The following is a 22193-nucleotide window of genomic DNA, read 5'->3' on the forward strand; positions in this document are numbered from 1 at the left end:
AAGGCAGCCTCTAGAAACTGGAAAGGCAAGGAAATGGATTCTCCCCTAGAACCTTCAGAAGAGTTGTAGCTCTGCCAACCATTTTAAACTTCCACCTCCAGAACTATAAGATAACAAATCTGTACTGTTTTAAGCCACTAAACTTGTGGTGATTTGTTATAGCAGCCACAGGAAACTAATACAGGCATGTTATTACAGGCAAGAACATGTACTACATTCAATCTCTCCAACAAGGAGGGGTGAAAATTAGTAGATGCATGTCTGGCGTCTCTGCCCCTCAGTGGGAATGTTCTGAGGCATGTTTCATGCAATCTCCCAGAGGATCCCCTTCAAGATTGAGCCCTAATTGCTCACAGCACTCATTAGTGACCCTCTTATTGACTTGCCTTGCTACCTTGTCTTCAAGCTTCCTGGATTACTTCCCAAATAAGCCTTTTGCACCCTAATCCTCCCCTCAGGTTCTGCTTTTGGATGAACTCAAACTGGGATGTCACCCTAAGCTCAGAGCCTTGGCACCAAGCATCTGGACCCTGTCTTCTCCTCTCTCTTCATCCCTGCTACCCTCCCTTTTTGGGCAAGGTAAAAGTTTGTTGACTCTCCATTTCTCTTGGCCTTTAAGATCTAATTATCTATTCTTATTCCTCTGAAGGGATTGCAGAAACACAGTGAGCCCCGTGAGCAGGCTCTATGCCGGGTGCTTTCCGTGTGCCATTTCATTTCAGATCTGGCTCTAATGGCAGAAACCAGTCTGAATACAAAGAGATCTGCTGTGTGTGCTTGTGTGTGTGTGTGTGTGTGTGTGTGTGTGTGTGTGTGTGTCTGCGTGAGTGTATGAGAGATTGAAAGCGAGAGAGAGAGAAGGGGGGAGGGCTCGGCTTTCTCTTCGGACCCTCTGTCTGATCTGTTGTGAGTGCTGGACCAAACCATTCAAACTCCCTGTGCTCAGGGATGCAGTGAGGATTCCCCAGTTAGTGACAGAATCTGAGTGATGTGTAGGCGTTTGTGTACTGATTGTCTTGCCCTCTAGGCATGAATTGTGTTGTATCAGGAGGGCAAGAGGGCTCCAAATAGATTTAATATTCCTTGTATGAGCTTCAACCATCTGCCCGCCAGCTCTCAGTGTGAACATAATACATGTTTCCAGAAATCAAACACAAAGAATCTGTTTGTTTTTTTTTTGTTTTTTTCTTTTTCCTTTATTCAAAGGCTTTTAGTTTAGTTCATTTGTCTTTTCCTTGTCTTTTGGGGTAGGTCACTAGGGTCACCCTCTCTACAATTATATTTACTTTCATTTTGTTTTCTGATTCCTCTGGCATATTCGAATAAATGGGTTTCCCTTTCCCAATTTCCATGTATCCACTACAGAACTGTATCCTTGAAATTGGTGCATATCTATGAAATCTTGTGATGCACCTATGAGGTGGTTGGGACTGAACTGCAGGCATTCCCAATGGGTACAGATTAGACCCTGGACGTCTGAAAATTCTTCCCAGGCTAAATCTAAATGCTGTTCTCCTGAGTGATGAAACTTTAACTTTTTCCCTTCTTTCAAGGGAAATCTTGTGACTGTTGTTGGGACTGTCCTAGTAGCTATAGCTCATTGAAGGACTAAAGTTATTTGGGTGTTGAGTGTCTTTGTCCTGGAACCCTTGTGTCAGTTAAGGTAATTGACATATGGGGATCTTAAGCTCTGAAAGAGATGAAAATAAGTTAAAAGCCAATCAAACAGAGTTCTTAACTTAGAGAAATTTAGCAGGAGATCTGGGAAGCTCTTTACGTGAAAGTTGGGTGGGAACACAATTAGAGCTCTCCTAGCATTACTCAACAAGCAGGTGTTAGGCACGGAGTGACTAGTGGAAAGTGAACTTGTAATATTCTCTTGTAAAGGCCTCAGGGCATAGGGGTCAAAATTCTTCAGTTTTGCTCATTTTTATTTAGTCAGCAAAATTTGCATTGTTTTGCATTAGACAGTGTATATTTAAAAACTGCTTCCTCTTTAAATGCATTTCACATTCAATTCTTCCTACAGGGGAAGGCTAAAAGAGCCCCATCCCTTGCTGCTCTTCTAGTCTATGTTGATGGGGTGTAGGGGAAGTATGTGGGCTCTGGAGGACTGCCTACATGCCTGGCCAGCCTCCATGTCTTTCTAGCTACGTGACCTTGGGAAGGAAATAAACATCTTCGTGCTGTATTTTCCTCAGTCGTAAAGTAGGGGTTATGATAGTGTCACTCAAAGGAGTTGATGAAATGATCAAATATAATAATGCATAATAATATCTGTAAAGCGCTTAGCACAGTGCCTTCCACATAGCACCGTGTTGGGTATTGTTACTGTCATTACCATAGAGATGAAGGCTGGAGAAAATTGGGAGTGTGGATTCCCCATCATGACTTGTGCTGTTTGGCTGTGGAAGATGTTGTCTGAGACACCCCTCTGCCCGTGGAGAATTGAGAGGTCAGGGCTGACAGGGGAAGGAACAAAGGACATAGAAATAGTATTTTTTTTTTAAGAAAAGCTTTGGTTTAAATATGTGGCTCATGGAGGTGTGTGGTTGGATGGGAACCATCCTTTCCTTCCTTTCAGGTTGGTGCCGGCTTCGCCTTGCCCTCTCCTCCTTTCAACCTCCAGGTGTTTAGATTTGGTCTGAATTTGAGTCATTTTTGTTTTGGTTGTGAGACTGATGGAGGCCTAGAGGTGACCTTGTCCAGAACCCTTCAATCTCACTGAGTGTCTAATGCAGAGCAGATCTGGGCCTCTGTGGATAGTTAGAACTGAACCAGCCTTTAGGGGAATGGTGTGATTTGGGCCAGAGCCAAGAGCCTGTCCATTCACTGTCCCAGCTGTCTTTCATGTGGACTTTTTAAGGACATCGGCCACACCAATTAGGATGGACCAGTCAAAGGAGGGATTTGAAGCAATGAAATACAAAAAAAAATGGTGTTTGCCTCAAGCCTCTTCTCCCCCTCACCCCCCATCTTTTGGATCTTTAGCTCTCTGGCTCCTGTAGGATCTCTCCTCAAGTGTTCAGGTCTATCCCTGCAGCAGCTCTGCTCTTTAGTGCTGCCTCCCTCTCTCTGCTCCATTGTTTGTGCCCTCTGTGGCCACCATTGCTCACGCGGTGGTGCCATGGCCCTGGCCTTGATGTTCCTTTGCCTGGTCTTAGCTACACTCCTGCCTGCTGCTGCCCATTGGTGCACTTGGCTCCAAGGATTTCATATCGATGCCCCACTTCCATCCCAAGTGCACTTTGGCTCTCCACCCTTGAGCTGTGTTTCCGCAGGGTGTGGCCTAGCCTTGATGCCACTGTGGGTTTTGTTGTCATTATGCAGTATTAGTCCCCTCATTGTCATTGGTGCTAACCTAGGCACTCCCACCATTACCATGATGAACCAGGCCCTTTCCCACAAGTATAATGACACGTACATCAAGCCCCAGACTGGGGGAGGAGTAACTTATTCTCTTAGTCTCTTATCACACCTGTAATACTGCAACTTTTCCATTTATTGATTCAGTGTCTCCAGACTGCACCTCTCTTGTGAGTCAAAATGTAAGTTCTTTCCAGGGTTGGGTTAGAAGGAATGACTTAACCCCTTAGATAGCCCAACTTCCTTTTGTGCTGACTGTCAGCCAATTATATTGGCCTAAACCGTGAATCTTTCCCATATTTCTCCTTCCCATCCCAGACAGACAGAGCAGGGCTGGGAGGATCAGGTGTACCGCTTTGCTCATTAAAGAGCCTCTGGCCATCAGCTTCAAATATCTTGCAAAGATTCTTCCAGGGAGCCCCATTATAGCTTTTCAAATAAATAAACCATGGCAGTTCCCTGTACCAGGACTGAAAGCCCAAATTCCTGCATCAAAGGAGTAAGCTTGGCTGTAATGTGGGAGTGGTACCTAAAGGACAAGATACTGGGTCCTTCTCCATCTCCCTCCTCCCCTCTTTCTCTCTCTCTCTCCCTCCATTCCTCTCCTTCTCTCCCTCCCCTTTCTCGTTTTTTTCTTTTGTTTTGCACCTAGCTCAAAGAAAAGTTTTTTGGGGGCTAAATCAGCCCTGCCGTGATTTAGTGAAGATGTGCAGGGGCGCTGAGGATGTAACTCAGTGGAAATAGTGCAGGTTATCAGGAGGTTTAGACTCTGGGCCCCACTACTGCTAATATACTAGCTGTGTAAACTTGGGCAAAAACCTGAATCTCTCTGTGCCTCTTATTCTGTCAAGTGGGGTTGGGGGAGGAGGAAGTGGTAGATTGGACTAAATTCTTAAAAACATTCTCTTTTTGATGGAAATGGGCTTTTAGCAACTAGTGATGGAAAAGGCCTGGTATGCACTAGACTTTCCTACCCACCTTCTCGGTAAGGCAGAACGGGGGCCCAGACAGAAGCTACATGCTTGCTTGTTGTACTAAGAAAGAAGTGAGGCAGATATTAAGTTTAAATCAATAGTATTACTTGAGCACAGAAAATGGAACTATTTTCCCCCAAACTGTTTTGATTGCTGCCAGTAGCTGCTATTTGGTATGAAATCCATTCAGATCATCAAAAGTCAAAGGAACATACAGTGCATGAAAAGATGTTGTAATTGGCACCATTGTAACTCTATACGGTGTGTGATCTTAGCTGGGAGGAAGGGAAGGTTGTCAGATAACTTGTAATCTAATTTTCTTTGTTGTAAAATAGAATGTTACCATTGTATTCCTGTGGAATTATAATTATACCATCTCAGCCAAATAGAGCGCCTTTCTCAGGAGGTGCTTAAAGAGCTCAACAGACATCCATTCAGCCTTGTAAACATAGTAAAACCTGGCTCGCTTGCATTTCTGTCAACTGAAATTTCCTATCAGCCAGCGTGTCCCTTCATCCTTCCTACTGGGATAAATGATTTTATGCTGGTGAACCTGACGCCCCAAGAGACACTGAAGTACCTTCTGAATCATCAAAGAATTATGAAACCTTCAGTAGAGTTTCAGTGTTAATTGCAATTTATGACAGCCTAATTTTTTGAAAAGTGGTAATTCAAGTGTTGCATAGCTGATAATTAGTTGGAATAGTTGATTAATCAGACTGCTCTATTTTCTGACCATACTGAAGTACAGTATCTACAGTAACTGCAATACCGGCTCTCCCTGAGAGCCAGGAAGGAGGCAGGGTTTGAAAGTAGTATTCTTTATTTTATCTTTATTATGTTTTAATTGAGGTGTAATTGACGTACAATATTATATTAGTTTCAGGTGTACAACATAATGATTCAATATTTATATATTGTGAAATGATCACCACAATAAGTCTAGTTAACATCTGTCATCAAACATAGTTATAGAATATTTTTTCTTGTGATAAGAAATTTTAAGATTTACTCTTAGCAACTTTCAAATATGCAACACAGTATTATTAACTGTAGTTGCCATGCTGTACATTACATCCTCATGACTTATTTACTTTATAGCTGGGAGTTTGTACCTTTTGACCCTCTTCACCCATTTCAGTCCCCACCCCACCCCCAATCCCTGTCTCTGGCAACCACCAGTCTGGTCTCTGTATCTATGAACTTGTTTGTTTGTTTTTTTTAAGATTCCACATACAAGTGAGATTGTATGGTATTTGTCTTTCTCTATCGGACTTCTTTCACTTAGCATAATGTCCTCAGGGTCCATCCATGTTGTCACAAATGGCAGGATTTTATTCTTTTTTTATAGCTAAATAATATTCCATTATAGATACACACACATATATAAGATATTTTCTTTATCCATTCATCTGTTGATGGAGACAGTAGTATTCTCTAGACTTGGCAGGCGTACATTATTACTCATTCTGGGCAAATGATCATTTCCAGAACTTATTCTTGAACTTCTACATTAACTTCTAAAATACATGAGAAGAGAAAATAGGAAAATTATAAAAATAGATTGTATTTGCTTCTTATGGCTTTGCGATCCCTAGGGTCATTGCTAATAACTAGACTGTTAGCTCTAACAGTAAAGGTGAGCGTCTCTGAAACTGAATTTTGTATGATATTTAGTAGAGCCTCTTTACAAAGATTCCTTAAGGGAAGTATCAGTGCAGTAGATTTCATTGCATTAATTGGTCCACTCTAAATGTGTTACTAAAGGGATAAGATCTTAAATCAATTAAGATTAACTTGATAACTTTTTTTTTTTAATCTCAAAGTTCTTAATGATGGGATCTTAAAAAAAAAGTATTAGAATTGGTGTTGTGCTCAGGTTCACTGCAAAGAACAGAAAAATTCAGGAATATGTAAGAAGAAAATAAAAAACAATCCATTATTCTATGACCCAGAGAGAACTATGATTGCCTTTTGGTATGTTTCCTTCCATTTTCTTCCTATGTATACACGTAAACATTTTACAAAGTTAGCATATACTACATGTACTGTACGCTGTCCCCCACCAACATTATGTAAGGGACATTTTCTAGGTCAGTAAATATTCTTTAAAAACATATTTAATGCTGACCATTTTTATGAATCAGAATTTATCAATCCAATCTCCTGTTGTTAGACTTTAGGTGGTTTACAAATTTTGGCTTTATAATGCTTCAACAAGTATCTTTCCTCATTCGTTTGCCCATCCATTTATTCATTCAATCAATTTTTACTAAGTACTATGTGCCAGGCTCTGGATCAGTAGTTGAGGATATATCATTAATCATAATCCTCCTAATACAGGGAGTTAACATTTATTACCATTACTAACTATGGACCAGGAACATTATTAGTACTAGTATATTAATTATATGAATATATATTAGTATCATAACCATTCTAATAAGCTAGTATAATAGTATTAACTAGTTAAATCCTTATGAGGTAGGTATTATTATCATCCCTATTTTCCAGATAAGGAAACAGAGGCTTACATAATTGAAGTGACTTGTCCAAAAATGACTCAGTTGGTACTTGGAAGAGCCAGAATTCAAACCCAGGCTGCCTGACCCCAGTCCTGCTCTTTTAACCACAGTGGCTACTATGTCAGTAAAAAAAGATACTCCCCTGCCCCTATGGACATGAAACAATTTTAAATGTAATACTCTTTGAGTTATTTTGATTATCTGATTTTTTGATTTGATTCTCTGAGTATTTTCTTAGGATAAAGTCTAGAAACAGAAATGCTGAGTCAAAGATTATGAATAATTCTAGTGAATAATACTGTGGTTAAGGTCCTAAATGGGGGAGGACCAAGGATGACAAGATTATGTATCTATCTATCTATCTATCTATCTATCCATCCATCCATCCATGCATCCATCCTGGCTCTCTGTTGTTGCTCTACCAGCAAGGTAGACAGCAGGAAATAGGTGTAGTAATGATTCAGGCCTGGGCAGGCCCCAGAGAAGGTCTGGGCAATGCTCTTCCTATCAAGGCAGAGTCAGTGGGTGGCTGGCAGCCCTTCAGAAATGTTTCTCTTGACACCAGAAGATGCAAGATGGCAGAGGAGAGGCAGCATGGAGAGGAAGAGCTCATCAAAGAAATGAGTCTGGATCACAAGTGAACGTACAGCCCCTTAAAATGAATATCATCACAAGAAAACGCCTCTACTCACTAAAAATCACGAGTTCAGTTAAAGACTTTCTTATTTCAATTAGTATTTAGTATAGCCTTCCTTGCACCTAAACCATAAATTACTCACATACGGCAAATGACTATCTGTAAATATTCTTTCTGTTTCTTAAATTCCATACTTCTTCTTAAGTTCCACTCCCCCAAATGGACATTACCTGTTCTTTGCCAGCTTTCTGTGATGTAGTATCATGTAATAGCAAAAACACAGACTTGATTGGCAGCTGAACTAGGCTTAATTCCTGGCTCTGCCGCTAACCTGCTGTGTGGTGTTGGACAATCTTTTTAATTCTCAGTTTCTTCCTTTTAAAATAATACAGAGTTGTAACGACAATCAAATGAAGTGCCATGAGCAGAAAAAAATAACAGCTAACCTGTATTGAGTTCTTATTATAAATATCACAAAATAAGACACTCTTCTAAGTGTTTAAAATGCATACATGTACTTATTCCTCATAATAATCACATGGTAAGCTGGATTCTAGATAGCTCTATGGCTTTCACCCCTGCTGTTCCTTCTGTGATTATGTTACATTATGTGGCAAAAGGGACTTTGAAGATGTGATTAAGGGACTAATCAGTTGACCTTAAGATAGGAAGATTATGTAGGTGGGCCTGGATATTATAATCATGTAATCACAGGAGCCTCTTTAAAGCTAAAAGTTTTCTCTGGCTGTTGGCAAGAAAAGAAGTCAGAGAGATTTGAAGCATGAGACAGACTCAAGGCAATTGTTGCTTAGAAGATGGAAGAGGTCACTTGAGAAGGAGTCTGGGCAACCTCTCCAAGCGGACGGTGGGCACCCTGCTGACAACTAACAAGGAAACAGGGACCTCAGACCTATAGCTGCAAGGAACTGGATTCTGTCAACGACTTGTGTTTGAAAGTGGATTCTTCTCAGACCCTCCAGATGAGAGCCCAGCTGGCTCTATCTTGGTTTTGGCCTTGTGAGATCCTAAGCAGAGAACCTCCCCAAACTTCTAACCCACAGAACTGCGAGATAATAAATGGGTGTTGTTTTAAGATGCTAAGTTGTGACAGCAATAGAAAAAGAATACAGACCGCACGCAGTAGCTACCTTTATTCTTATGCTCGTTTTGCAGATGAGGAAACTGGAGCACAGAGAAGTAAAGTCACTTGCCTGAAGTCTCACAGCTATTAAATATCAGAAGTGGGATTTAAATTGAGGTAGTCTGTCTCCAGAGCCCACAACCGAACACAGTGACACAGTGCCTGAGACATTTGTAGGTACTCATTGTGTATTAGTTTTCTTTCTCTTTTTAGTGTAGCTTAGAGGGCACCTAGCTGCCACAATTATCGAGTTTGCTGCTGGTGGGGCATCTGGTGCTTCGGCAGTGGGCTTGGGATAAAGATAGTATACTTGGAACATTAGTCTTCCTCGTGGGAGTAGGTCTTTTTATATTATAACAAACCTGAATATTTCATAGGCTAGAATGCAAAAGATAAAACCAGAGATGTCAAAGAAACTTTGTTTTTGATGATCTCTTTACTGCGAAAAATACTTGATTAAAAAAGTTTGAGAAGCACTGAGCTGATATAGTCAAACTAATTTACACCTTTCCTTCTTATATTATTCCCTAAATTCACAGTGGGTTTGCTGTACCAGCTAGAATTCTGGAAAGAGAATCAGGAAATCTGGACCCAGTTATTCATCACCATCCATCCAACCAGCCATCCTCTATTCATGGAGTCAGACAATAATTTGTAGAGTGCGCCTATATGCCTGGAGTGTCTCTAAGACAATGTGACTTGATGAAGTAATACAAACTCTTCTAGTTCTGCTTCCTTGCAATTAAAACTAGGTGATATGACAAAACTTTCTCTGTCTATTACCAATTGAATGCTTTTACAGTTCTTGTATGTGCTGACCTCTGGATCTGACAAGGTAGGGTAATGTTTCTCAAAGTCCAGCCTGGGTACCACCTGCAGCAGAATCTCCTGGGTGCTTAATTAAAAAAAAGCAGATCCTGAGGTTTCCCCAGATCTTCTGAATCAGAAACATTGGGAGTTGGGGACCAGGACTTCTGGTTTTAAACAAGCTCTCCGGGTTATTCTCATGCACACTTTAAGTTTGAGATGTACAGCTATATGGATGCAAAATGAATACATAACATAGGTCCTGTGTCCTAAAACTATCTCCCTTATTAAAAGACAAGCGTTATAGGTTTGGAGAGAAAAACAGGGCCATACCTTTCTGTATCAGTCTCCTGGCCCGGCTCATCCGTCCCCTACCCCACCCCCATCCCAGCCAAGGCTGTGATTCTGGGTAGTATCTGGCCCAGACCCTGTGCCGACAAAGTCACCTTTCCTCTTCTGGGGCTTACCTGTGCCTGGCCGGTTCATTAAGAGGGGTCAAAGTGGACGTGAGCTGGAGGTCCCCCTCCCAGGCTTCGGGAGGCTTTTCCCTTTCCCTGAGGCAGGGTGGGGCTGGCGCAGGCCGCCGGGGGGACCCCTGCGGGCAGCTCGCGCCTTGCAGCCGTAACCCGCCGGGTCAGCCGCGACCTGAGACAGCCTTTTCCACCTCCTCCGGCGCGGAGAGGGGAAACTGGGGAAGTGGGGCACCCCGGCCGACCCCGTAAGCAGACGCTCCCCGGCGCTCGCCTCCCGCTTTCCCGCGGAGCGTCAGGCCTCGGCTGCAGCCGAGCGCTGTGGCTGGAGCGGCGGTGTCCGGGGCCGGGCCGCCAGTGCCCGCGCCTCGGCGCTCTGCCATCCGGTGCCCTTGCCCGCGCGCGACGCCAGTTCTGCGGCGCGTTGGCCCTCCCGTCACCCCCTCGGCGGGGCCCTTCCCTTTACTCTGGTGACAGTGACATTCAGCGGGAAAGGCTAGCGCAGACGGCAGCGCCCCGCTCCCGCGGCGCGGGAGGCTGGAGCGGCGGACCCGGCCGCGCGCGCTCGCAGCCCGCGCTCCGGGCGGCGGCGGCAGGGCAGCAGGCGAGCTCGCCCCCGCCGCGCCCCCGCCCGGCTCGGCTGCCGAGAGCTCCCAGCCCCGGGGCGCGCTGGCCGGCCGGCTGCGGGCGAGACCTCGGCGCCTGGGCTCTCGCGCCGGGAAAGGACGGATCCGGCGCCTCGGGAGAGCCCCTGCCTCACTGCTCGTATATGGCAAAGTTTCTCGCCAAGCTCCTGGGCTGCACGTTGCCGAGCAAGGGCGCCTCTCCCATGTGTGAGGTAGGTGGAGGGTGTGTCCCCGCAGCGACGGCAGTCGGCGGCGGCGGGCGAGCCCTGACCGGGGGCCCTGGACCGTCTCACTTGCCTGGTTTCCACCTGCAGGTCTGGGGTGGGGCGGGGAGGATGGCCAGGGGGAGGCCGGAAACCCGGGAGCCTGAAATCTAGCTCCTCTGGACCTTAGTGAATCTTTTTTTTTTCCCTTCCCTAGTTGACAGGCGAACACGTTTTCTGTCAATCGAGTTTTGGTAGTTGCTCTTTACCTAAAAGGCCAGGAATGTCTGAAAATGAGCGGGATCCTGTAGTCCCTCTTTGCTGCCTACTTTGTTTCTTCCTTTTTCTTTTTCGTCTGAAAAACAACAACAACAACAACAACAACAAAAAACAAAAGCAAAACAAAACAAAACAAACCCAGTACGTGCAATCTTCAGGTCAGAAGGCTTCCACCTTGCCGCCTCCTCTACTCCCCTCCCCCAGCCGCCAGCACACCGCAAACTCCACTGAACTTAACTCATTTCTTCCTTCGGGAGTGAGATCCACTGGGGACGAGAAGGGTTAAAATGGGATTTACCAAATCAGGTGAGCAAATCGCAGTTCTGAAGGCAGGTACATCTAACTGCTCACCTGTCTGAAGAGGCAGTGACGCTGCTGTAAGCATGTCTGCAAGGAGTCGTTTATGGGAAGGCCGGCTTGCCTCTCCTCCTGGGGCCAGTGGTGGCATAAACTGTTTTACAGGAAACCTATAGCGGCCGCTCAGTAGGGACCTGCGTCACACGGTGCACAGCCCCCCCCCCCTCGCCTACCCCCTCCCCCACCCCCCCCACCTCTACAGTGGGAACAGTGTGTGTCCTTTGTCTCCGTCTACTCCTGCCCTCCCCCAACAGGCTGCCGGACAGCTAGGCCTGGGCCAGGGGAAGTTGGCTGCGGCCAGGCTGGCGAGAGCTGCAGCGTGTGCCTGTGTGGCCTCTCCTCGCTGCGTTCGAGGCCCCGACAACTTTCCCTGCCAGCCTCAGGCTGCTTGGGAGCTGCTGCAGCCCTCTGGCCTCAGTTTCCTGACTGGCCAGAGAGAAGCAGAATTCGGTCTCTTCTCTCGTGATGCAGGAGCTTGTCCTTCAACAAGCCAACTCTTCCAGATTCAAGCTCTTAGTCTCTTCCCTGGCTGCTCCTGACTCCATTCTCGCCTCTGGCAGCTCTAGGTATTCTTACCCTCTGAGGTCCTTTGGTCACCTTCCTTTGACTTTGGAGCTCAGGTTGTTCAAGCCAGAATCTCTGCTGTGTGACAAGACAGTTTTGAAACAGGGAGGTCCCAATAGTAGGTGATGAAGAGGAGCTGGGAAAATGAGAGCAGACTGGCAGAAACGAGACTGAAATATCTGGGTACTTGGTAGCCCGAAATCTCAAAAACAGTGAAGAGCCCGGAGAAGTAAAGTATTCCAGGCCTGCAGCTAAAATTAACTGTCTCCTTTGGCATGTGGCATCTCTGCCCACTTGCTTCTCTGTGACATAAATGTTAGGCAGCATTTGGGGGTCGTTCTGGAGACTGGACGTACTCATTTTAAATTGCTTTTCTCTTCACTTGTATTTGGATTTTTGTTCTGAAATTACCAGAACCCATGCCAAGCGATTTCAGTTCTATGGGATGCCTTTGGCTGTATATTCCTCCCTGTTTTATCCTCCAGCCAATAGATGCCCCACCTTGATTTCTTAGAATAATTGACTCCCAATCATGGCTGGGAGGAAGGGACCTCAAAAACTGGTCAGAGACCTATTTAAACAGTTAAGAAAATGAGTGGCTGTTTTGTCTTTGAAGAGCTCTAGGGAGAGGGAATTACCTCAGTCCTTGGTAACTCCTTGTTTCTTGCTTTGTGTTATTTTCTAACCATCTAGAGGCAGGAGCTACTGTGGCATCTGCTCTCTGCTTTCCACAGGTGATTGATGCAGTGCTGGCTGAATTAACCCCAAACACTTCACCCCGGTATCACTTTTGATCAGTGCTGCTGGAGGAGTTAAGTGATTGTCCCTTTCCTACCTTTGGCGGAAAATCTGTGCCCCCAAAGAGATGAATAACTAAGTCAGGAATGTGTTTCAAGGATGCTTTCGTCTCAGGCAACAACCCCTTCAGCACACTCTTAGTCATAAATGAAGAGGCAGTTGTTGAGAGCTCTTGACATCTGGGAGGGAGAGAAATGTGTAAGAAAGAGATTCTTAAGCCTTTCTAAATATTCCTTTTCTAAAAGTGAAAGTAGTGCTAGGATATGAGAAAATTTTAGGCAACTTTTCATTTCCACAGAATGCTCTGATCCTAACTTTGGAGGTTACCTTTAGTTTCAGGGAGATCAAGAGCAGAGATGGGTGTTTTCATGATGCATGGCCTTTGGTTTCATTTTGGTTAGGAGGTGGCCAGAATGCAGTTTCTTCCTACATAGGCCAAGTAGGTTTGCACAGAGGAGATTCTGCCTGAAAGAGTACTGAGTCCCGACAGGACCTCCGGTGTGTTTGCAGCTGTCTGACAAGGGAGAATGGGTGACAGGCTATGGAGAACATGGGAGCAAAAAGTCACTGTGGTTGAAAAACAATGCCAGTGCATATCCTGCTGTGTCATCTTCAGAGGCTAAGGACAGATGGTGTGCATTTGAAACACAGAGTGTCTCCATGATCATTTTGTTAACCTTTTTATTAGTATTTAAGTTTACAAACCAAGTCTTTGTGAAACATTTTATTTTTTTTATAAATTTATTTATTTTATTTAATTATTTTTGGCTGCATTGGGTCTTCGTTGCTGCGTGCAGGCTTTCTCTAGTTGTGGTGAGTGGGGGCTACTCTTCGTTGAGGTGCGTAGGCTTCTTATTGCGGTGGCTTCTCTTGTTGCGGAGCACGGGCTCTAGGTGCGCGGGCTTCAGTAGTTGTGGCATGCAGGCTCAGTAGTTGTGGCTCGTGGGCTCTAGAGCGCAGGCTCAGTAGCTGTGGCGCACAGGCTTAGTTGCTCCGCGGCATGTGGGAGCTTCCCAGACCAGGGCTCAAACCCGTGTCCCCTGCATTGGCAGGCAGATTCTTAACCACTGCGCCACCAGGGAAGCCCCTGAGAAACAATTTTAAAATTTCAAGAAAGAAGCAAAGGATGATAAGTTTACCCCCAGCCACAGCAGCATCCTGAGCACTGGGCTAGATGTTTGGAATAATGTTTGCACTGCACCAAGGCAGAGGTCCCGCAGAAAGAGTGGGCTTGCTGTGTATTCTGACGTCTAGAAAGGTAAGACATGCTAAGCACACGGGTAGGTGGTTTCAGACCCAGCAGGTCCTACCTATATGTGTCCTGTATGCTTGGATGGATGGATGTCTGGCCCTGGCATCCATTCCTTCCCCTTTAAGTTCTGACATATTATGAACCTGCCGCCCACCTCCAGCCTCAGTGTTACTTTGCTTTGTGCCTCAGGGCTAGTCAGTGATGGGGGCTGGTTCCAGGACAGGTAGTGTCAAGAGAATCAAATAGTCAGAGGTGATGGCTTTCTCTCCTCCCAGAGCCCTCTTCCCTTAGTCTGCAAACGTGCCTCCTTAATCCTGCCATCCTACACCATCTAACCTAGTGGGGCACCTTTCAGGAGCCACATCCGTTGGGCAGAACACATCTGGCTCCACAGAAAAGGGCTGTCAGTTCCATGCCACTGTCATGGATGTGGTCTCTAGAATTGTCACACCTCATGTACATTCTACTTATTTCCACATTCTCTTTTCTGTCTCCACCAGTATTGCTGCCTAACTGTAACTATAGTTTTATTTACGTTTTTACGTAATACATAATAACTATCATTTATTGCCTACTCTGGGCCAGACATTGTTCTAAGGGCATAATATACGTGATATCAGCTCTCCTCTCAATAGCTTCACAGTTTAGGTGTTAACAACCACGTTTTACAGATGAGAAAATTAAGGTTTAGAGAGTTTACGTAATTTGCTTCAGGTCACTCTAGTAATATGTGCTAGAGTGAGGATCTCAAGGTTCCCCTCCCTCCTTCAACTATAGTTACTCAGTACTTAGTTTTTTTGCTTTGTTTTATTTTTTATTTTCTTCCTCGGCTTCATTTCTAGATACACTCTTTCTCTTTAGAAGTAGGAAAGGCAAACCCTCATTTCTCCACATTCTTTCTTTCATTCTTTCACTCCCATTATGTTACCATTGGGATGGCATGAGTACCTTACTCCTGGAAATGTTCAATCCAAGGCTGATTGAACTCAGAAGAATTGTTAAGGGAAAGATTCGAGTTCAATCGCTGTGACGCTTTACAGATAGCATCCATTTATAGAGCATTTCCTGTATGTTGTCCTGTCTTATTCCCCTATAATATCACGAGGGAAGTCGTGTTGTCTCCCCTGTTTCAGACGTGAGGAAGCCAAATCTCAGAGTCATTACATGAATTGTCCAAGGTCACTTACCTACTGAGGGTCTAATCTGGGAGATAAATCCTGGATTCTGATTCCACATGCTTTGCCAGCCAGCTGTACTGGTTTACCTAACCTTTTCCTGGCCTCTGATCTCTGTCTCATCCACTTTGTCTTTTGGGCTATTGCCAAAGTCATCTTCCTTAATAGCCCAAGTCAGCACAGTGCCCATTTATATACCCCAAATTCTTTGATGGATCTGCAAGCAGATTCGTCAGGGTATGCAATTCCCCTCGATAGTGTGTTCCTACCTAATTTCCTTGTTCACTCATACCTTCTTCCTATTATCCTTCTACCATTCCAACAAATTTAGTCTATTCCCATTTCTTGACCATATCCTCTCACCTCCAAGCTGTTCCTCTGCCTGGAATATTCTTCCCTTAATATCCACTTATTGATGTTTCCCCTTTCTTCAAGGTTCAGCTCCAATCTCACTCCAGATCCACCTCTTGGACAACATCCAGCCCTCTACACGAGCCCACTGAATGTTATTTGTGCTTGTATCTGTGAGACCTTGGACAACTTCCTCTTGTAGCTTCTTTCAGTTTTCTATCTTCAGTGGTGCTAACAGCAGTGCTGAATGCAGGGCGGTGAGGGTCAAATGAGTTAATGCCTGGAAAGTACTTAGAATAATGCTCAATACATGGTACTTGCTGAGGTTCTTGCCTGGGTGTCTCTGACCTCTTCAGCCTTTAGAACTAAGTACTTTTTCCTTCCACAGCACCTAGCAGAGGATTTTGCACACAGTTTTGCATCAGATAAATGTCTGATGGGTTGAATTGATCTTTTAACCTTGAAGGTTCATGATTTTCTTTGCCCTTAAATTATTTGTTGATTATCTGAAGTTCAGATTTAACCAGCATCCTGGGTGTTTATTTGCTAAATCTGGCAACCCTGTCTAGAGTCCAATCCCATTCAATTGTGGAAGTCTTTTCCCCATCCTTCCCTCTTCAAAGCCCCTTCTGTGTCAGAGATCCTGTCCCAGGCCAACAGTACCATCTATATGGAATTCCAGCTGGGCAACTGTCCCCACTGCCTCCCTAGCATGGAAATGTTGGAGTGAGGAAGCTTTCTACTGCAAGTGCCAGGGCTGTGACTGAGAGAGGTCTATTACTGGCATTCTGTTTATTCATTCTTCATGTGTTCACTGGGCCATTCAATCATTCATTCCTTTAACAAATGTTGTGAAATGCCAGCTTTGTGCTGGATGCCCCGTGGAAGCCTTGCTAAGAGACACTCAACCTGTTTTGACTGCGACCCGCAGTCAGAAATATATTTTACATAGCAATCCTGAATGCACAGAGCTATTTATACCTATACCACTGAAGTTAACTTTCAAGAATAATACTTTTCCTTATGACAGGGATGTACTCTGAGCTTTACGATTTTGTTCTTTCCCTTCCATTACATTTATTACATTCTATTAAGAATTAAACTGGGAAAGACTCACTGGATCGAGTTCACGAGTTGTGACTCATAATTTGAAAAGCACTGCTATGGAGGATGGTAAGATTCTATTTTTATAGAACAATTAGTATTACTTCATTATCCCAGTACTATAGTTACACCTTATTACACTATCCATTAGGAGATTTTTGTGGCCTATCTTGGGAAGCCAGTCACCATGCATAACATTATTTTTGGGGAGAAAATGTTTTCTGAGTTTCAAACAATTAACTTACCGAATGACTTTTGATGAATATCCTGCCTCTAAATTCGGTGAAAGGTTTGGTATGTTACCTGATCATATTTTATGACATGGTTTTTTATTTTGAACACTATACTCAAATTTTAATTTATTTCTCTCTTTGCATCCGCTAACAGCAAATGTGCTCCACTGGTTGGATTGACTCCCCAGGCTACATTTTATGGAACTTTCTAGTTATATATTTTAATTGACTCCATCCCTTCTCTCTTGAAGGAAGTTGTACTTTGAAGCAGTTTTTTTCCCTCTAATTTGCCTGGTGAAGACCTTGATTTCATCCATTACAATGAGCTCCTTTGCCCGTTTAAATGAATCTTGCACACTCTCACCCACTTGGTCATTCTGATCGCTTCAAGCATCTAAAGGAAGAACCATGTGGTCCGGCTGTTTTGAAGGCCAATAGCTTGGATGAGTGTGGCTATAGCTTCAGTGATTGGAGGTTGGTAGATGATCATAAAGGAGAAGTTTACTTTGAGAATAATAGCTCCTGTTGCCACAGCTGTGATTTCTATGAGGGTCATTTGAATTTTAAGCTAATGCATACTGAGTTTGTCCTGTAAATTCACCATTCAGTTGGTTTGAGGGCCAATTGGATGGCTGTACCACATCTGAGCCATTGTATACACACAGACAACTCTACTTACCTTTTGTGTTAGCTGCTTTTAAACTCTGCATGTGGTCCAAAATGCACGCATTTCATTTATAGGAATATTTGGTCCCATTATGATTACATCTGTCTAATGGCTTCTTGCTGAGAAACTGTTGCATGATTTTTTTCCTTTTTGTATTTTGATAAGGAAAGGCTGGTGTTTCACATCTGTTAAATTACCAGTGCTGGTTGCATGTCATAGGGAGCATGGCTAGGAGCTTAACTCTTTGGTTTACTTCCTTTTGCTTAGGTCTTTTCAATTTGTCACGATGTTCTTATATATTATGTATTTCTACTTTCTGAATCTTTGAGAAGATACAATAGGTCTAGTAGTGATGTTTATATTAAGGAAGTTCTACCTGCTTAGATTTGCGTATTGAAGTGGCCAATGAATAAAAGCATAACTTTAATTTGAATTTTGTGATGAGTACGGACTGTGTTTCCCACCCTTGGAGAGTCTTAAATGTGTTCTAGGCCTATTTCTCCAAGTATCTATAGTTTATTAACAGTATTCTAATGTCCCTTTCAAACCTCTACATTTTCAAACCAAAATGGAGGACTTATCATCCTCCCTGCTGCCCACCTGAAACCCACTTTTCCTTTCCAACTCCGTCGTCAGCCAAAAGCACCCCATGTCTTCTTCTTACCCAGCGTAGCACTTTGGTGTCACCTTGCTTACTCTCTTTTCTTTTTCCTTTGTGAACAGTCTGTCAGTGACTCCTGCAGATTTCGTCTTAGATTTGTACCTTTCTTTTTATCCCTACTAGTCATCATCCACTGATCTGACATTTATTGAGTATATGCTGTGACCAAGGACTAGTAGGGTCTGTAGGGGATTTTTTTTTTTTTTAAATATATATTTATTTATTTCGCTGCTCCGGGTCTTAGTTGTGGCATGCGGGATCTTCGTTGCCACGTGCAAGATCTTTTTAGTTGAGGCATGTGGGATCTTTTAGTTGCGGCATGCGGGCTTAGTTGTGGCATGTGGGATCTAGTTCCCTGACGTGGGATCTAGTTCCCTGGCAAGGGATCGAACCTGGGCCCCCTGCATTGGGAGTGTGGAGTCTTAACCACTGGACCACCAGGGAAGTCCCTGTAGGGGATTTCAAGATAAGCCACTAATTGGTTTGCTCCCCTGAAGTCTCCCTCCTCTCCACTTTTCCTGAATATGCAGCTGGTATACCATGGTGCCTTTTCATTGTCTCTTTCCTACAGAAGAGTCTACATGACCTTCTACTTCCAAAGGCTCAAGTCTCTAAATTCCGCCTAGGTTATATAAGGTATTCAGTTAAGTGTCTCACTCTGCCTACCCGGCTTTACTTCCTGCCATTGATTTCCTTCAGGGATACTCACATGTCAAATACAAATTCTTGCCCTGGGCCTTTGTTTATGCTCTTTGTCTATCCTGCAATATGACAGCCTATCCTCATTCTTTCCATTCTTCCTACCTAAACACTATCTAATTTTCCGAGCCATAGTAAAGACCCAGTCCTTCATGGAGCCTTAACCAAATAAAGCAAAGAGGCTAAGTGTACACAGGCTGGGAAATCAAATACTTGACTTCCAATCCTGATTCCCCTGCTTCTTAACTATGTGACCTTTTAAAAAAATTTTTTTATTGAAATATAGTTGATTTACAATGTTGAGTTAGTTTCAGGTGTACAGCAAAGTGATTCAGTGATTCCGTGACACACATATAAGAATATATATATTCTTTTAAGATTCTTTTCCATTATAGGGTATTACAAGATATTGAGTATATTTCCTTGTGCTGTACAGTTGGTCCTTGTTGGTTATCTATTTTATATATAGTGGTCTGTATATTTTAATCCCAAACTCCTAATTTATCCCTCCCCCTCTTTCCCCTTTGATAACCATTAGTTTGTTTCTATGTCTGTGAGTCTCTTTCTGTTTTGTAAATAAGTTCATTTGTGTCATTTTTTTTAGATTCTACATATAAGCAATATTATATAATATTTGTCTTTGTCTGACCTGCTTCACTTAGTATGATCATCTCTAGGCCCAGCCATGTTGCTGCAAATGGCATTATTTCATTCTTTTTTATGGATGAGTAATATTCCATTGTGTATGTGACCTTAATAAGTAAATTACTTCCTTGAGTCTCACTTTTATTTTCTGTAAAATTAAAATAATAATAGTACCTATCTTATTGAGTTGTTATGAGGATTAAATAAGATAATTCAAATAAAATACTTAGCATAGTATCTGGCATGCAGTAATTAACACATAGTAAATAATAATAATAATAATAATAATAGTTATTATAACATATATTCTCACCTTGATCCCCATACCCTGAGTATTCCCTCTTCTTTGACTATCTTACAACACATCTTATGCTTTTCTGAATTCTCCACAGTGCTGAGCACAACATAGGTGCTCAATCAATGCTTAGCAATTTTGAAAACATGCCACATGCTGTTTTATCAAAATCTGGGAACCAATTTATTTCTGGATATGTTAAATTGTATTTCATGGAAATGTGACAGCCATTGTCCTTTAGTGACTTTGTCCCCCAATCTATGGGATGTTTGTTGATGTTAACTTAGGCTGCAGTTGTATGAATGATGATCATGTATTTTTACATGCAACTGTGGCAGAAGCAGTACTTGAAAAATGTGCCAATTGTAAATGCCATTTAAATGAAATTCAACCATAGATTGCAATGTAATTAAACACAGGGTAATTTTAAGTTTTCACTTGGTTTGCAAAACATGTATCCTCAAAATAGGTCAAGTGAAGCAAAACCATGCCGTAAGTCAAGATTTTATTCATCAGACTTTTATGTTCCATGCTGTTGGTGGAGAATTCTGGCTTAAAGTCAGGTTAGATTATTCCAAAATTAATGTGCTCCAAAGGACACTTACCCAGTGGGCTTCCTCATCATATTTCCAGTGGGAAAGAGGGAGTAGTGATGCCCTGCTTCCCTGGAAAATGCTGTTGGATGGCTGAAAGCATGGGAATTTACTTTCATGGAGATTATTTGAATTTGGTTGAAAGTCAAGTGAGGGTACCTACAGAGAGGCACATGGGGCTGAGAACTAAAGAATGGCAGCTTTATGAATTGCAAAGAACCTGCACCCGGAGTCTTAAGATCTGGATTCCGAGGCTGGCTCATCTCCTCACTGGCTGAGTGCAACTGGAGGAAATCTCCTTACCTCTCTGACTGTCAGTTTTCATAGCTCTAAAATGCAAGTATCAATATTCGATTTGCTTTATTCACAGAAATGATGTGAGGCTCTAGTGTGGTAATAGATGTGAAAGTCCTTTATGGAATGTCAAGCATTATACAAATGTGAATTGCCATCACCGGTACTGTAACAAAGAGGACGGAAACATAAGGTGTATACTTGGCATGCTGGGCATGCAGGAACCTGCTGGCAAGTGGACTGTTGGGGATGGTATGAATGGTAAAGAATAGAAATGCTTCTGTCTGAAAGGTCGAGAAAGAAATATGAAGCAGTCATAATTTACAACTAGAGCTTTAACCCTTGTGCAATAGCTCCTGGAATCTCTTTGTATCCAGAGATTTACTTCCAGAATAATGCACTTTTTGAGAAGTAAACTTGAACTAGGTTTATGAACGAAATTCTATCAACATAGGGGGAGGAATGTAGATATCAGTGACAGAAGGCTAATTGCAAGGAGGGACTGTTGGACCAGACTCAGAAAGAGGGTCTGAGAGTATAGGACTACAGATGGAAGAAACATAGTGGCTGCTGTTTGAACTCACCCCCTACTCCTTTTGTCCCTTGTGTCTAGCTACCCTGTGCCAGAAAAAAGAGCCTGACATACGATGACCTAAGCAGTCTTGCTGTCGGGCCAATTCAGAAAGCAGAATTCAGAGGAGGGATCCTTTTCAATGCAAGGGGAGCACTGATAGTCTGGCAGAGGGGCAGTGAGTAGTTTGTGGCAGGAGCAGTACAGACATACAGGCAACCTGGAGCCAGCATGGTCCAATGGCTGCCTGGACTGGTTTGAGAGCTCACATGATGTAATTTCCCCCAGAGGACACCTACCGATACCAAAGGATGAAGGGATCCTTGCAAGAGAATCTGACGTGCTCAGGGTTGGGGTGGGGTTACGTGGCTAGCAAAATTTGGGTGTAAGTGATAAGGTGACTTCATTTGTAACCACATTTGGGTACATAAAACTGGCCCAAATAATCTTGTCAATTTCCTTCTTTCCTATTCCATTCTTTTTTTTTTTTTTTATAAATTTTATTTATTTATTTATTTATTTATGCTGTGTTGGGTCTTCATTTCTGTGCGAGGGCTTTCTCCAGTTGTGGCAAGCGGGGGCCATTCTTCATCGCGGTGCGCGGGCCTCTCACTATCGCGGCCTCTCTTGTTGAGGAGCACAGGCTCCAGATGCGCAGGCTCAGTAGTTGTGGCTCACGGGCCCAGCTGCTCCGTGGCATGTGGGATCTTCCCAGACCAGGGCTCGAACCCGTGTCCCCTGCATTGGCAGGCAGATTCTCAACCACTGCGCCACCAGGGAAGCCCCCTATTCCATTCTTGAATCAGGGTAGGCCTTTTGCGAAATCTAATCCCCCAAGCCATTTTTTTTTGGCCCAACAAGCTTATTCTTGACGTTTATTTTAACCAAATTACATATGTGTTAACG

The 22193-nt window shown here is 43.5% G+C and overlaps 1 protein-coding gene across 1 annotated transcript in view; it reads left to right on the top strand.

Annotated features, from left to right (window-relative positions):
- Positions 1-10574: 10574 nt before the first annotated feature.
- RASGEF1B (RasGEF domain family member 1B) overlaps positions 10575-22193 on the top strand; it is a 555837-nt gene continuing 544218 nt past the window's right edge. Inside the window, exon 1 of the mRNA XM_082389351.1 lies at positions 10575-10758. Coding sequence (XP_082245477.1) covers positions 10690-10758 — 69 coding nt within the window. The 5' untranslated portion in view covers positions 10575-10689. The remainder of the gene's footprint in view (positions 10759-22193) is intronic.

The sequence above is a fragment of the Balaenoptera borealis genome (assembly GCF_965194805.1).
Source record: "Balaenoptera borealis genome assembly, chromosome: 4".
NCBI lineage: Eukaryota > Metazoa > Chordata > Mammalia > Artiodactyla > Balaenopteridae > Balaenoptera > Balaenoptera borealis.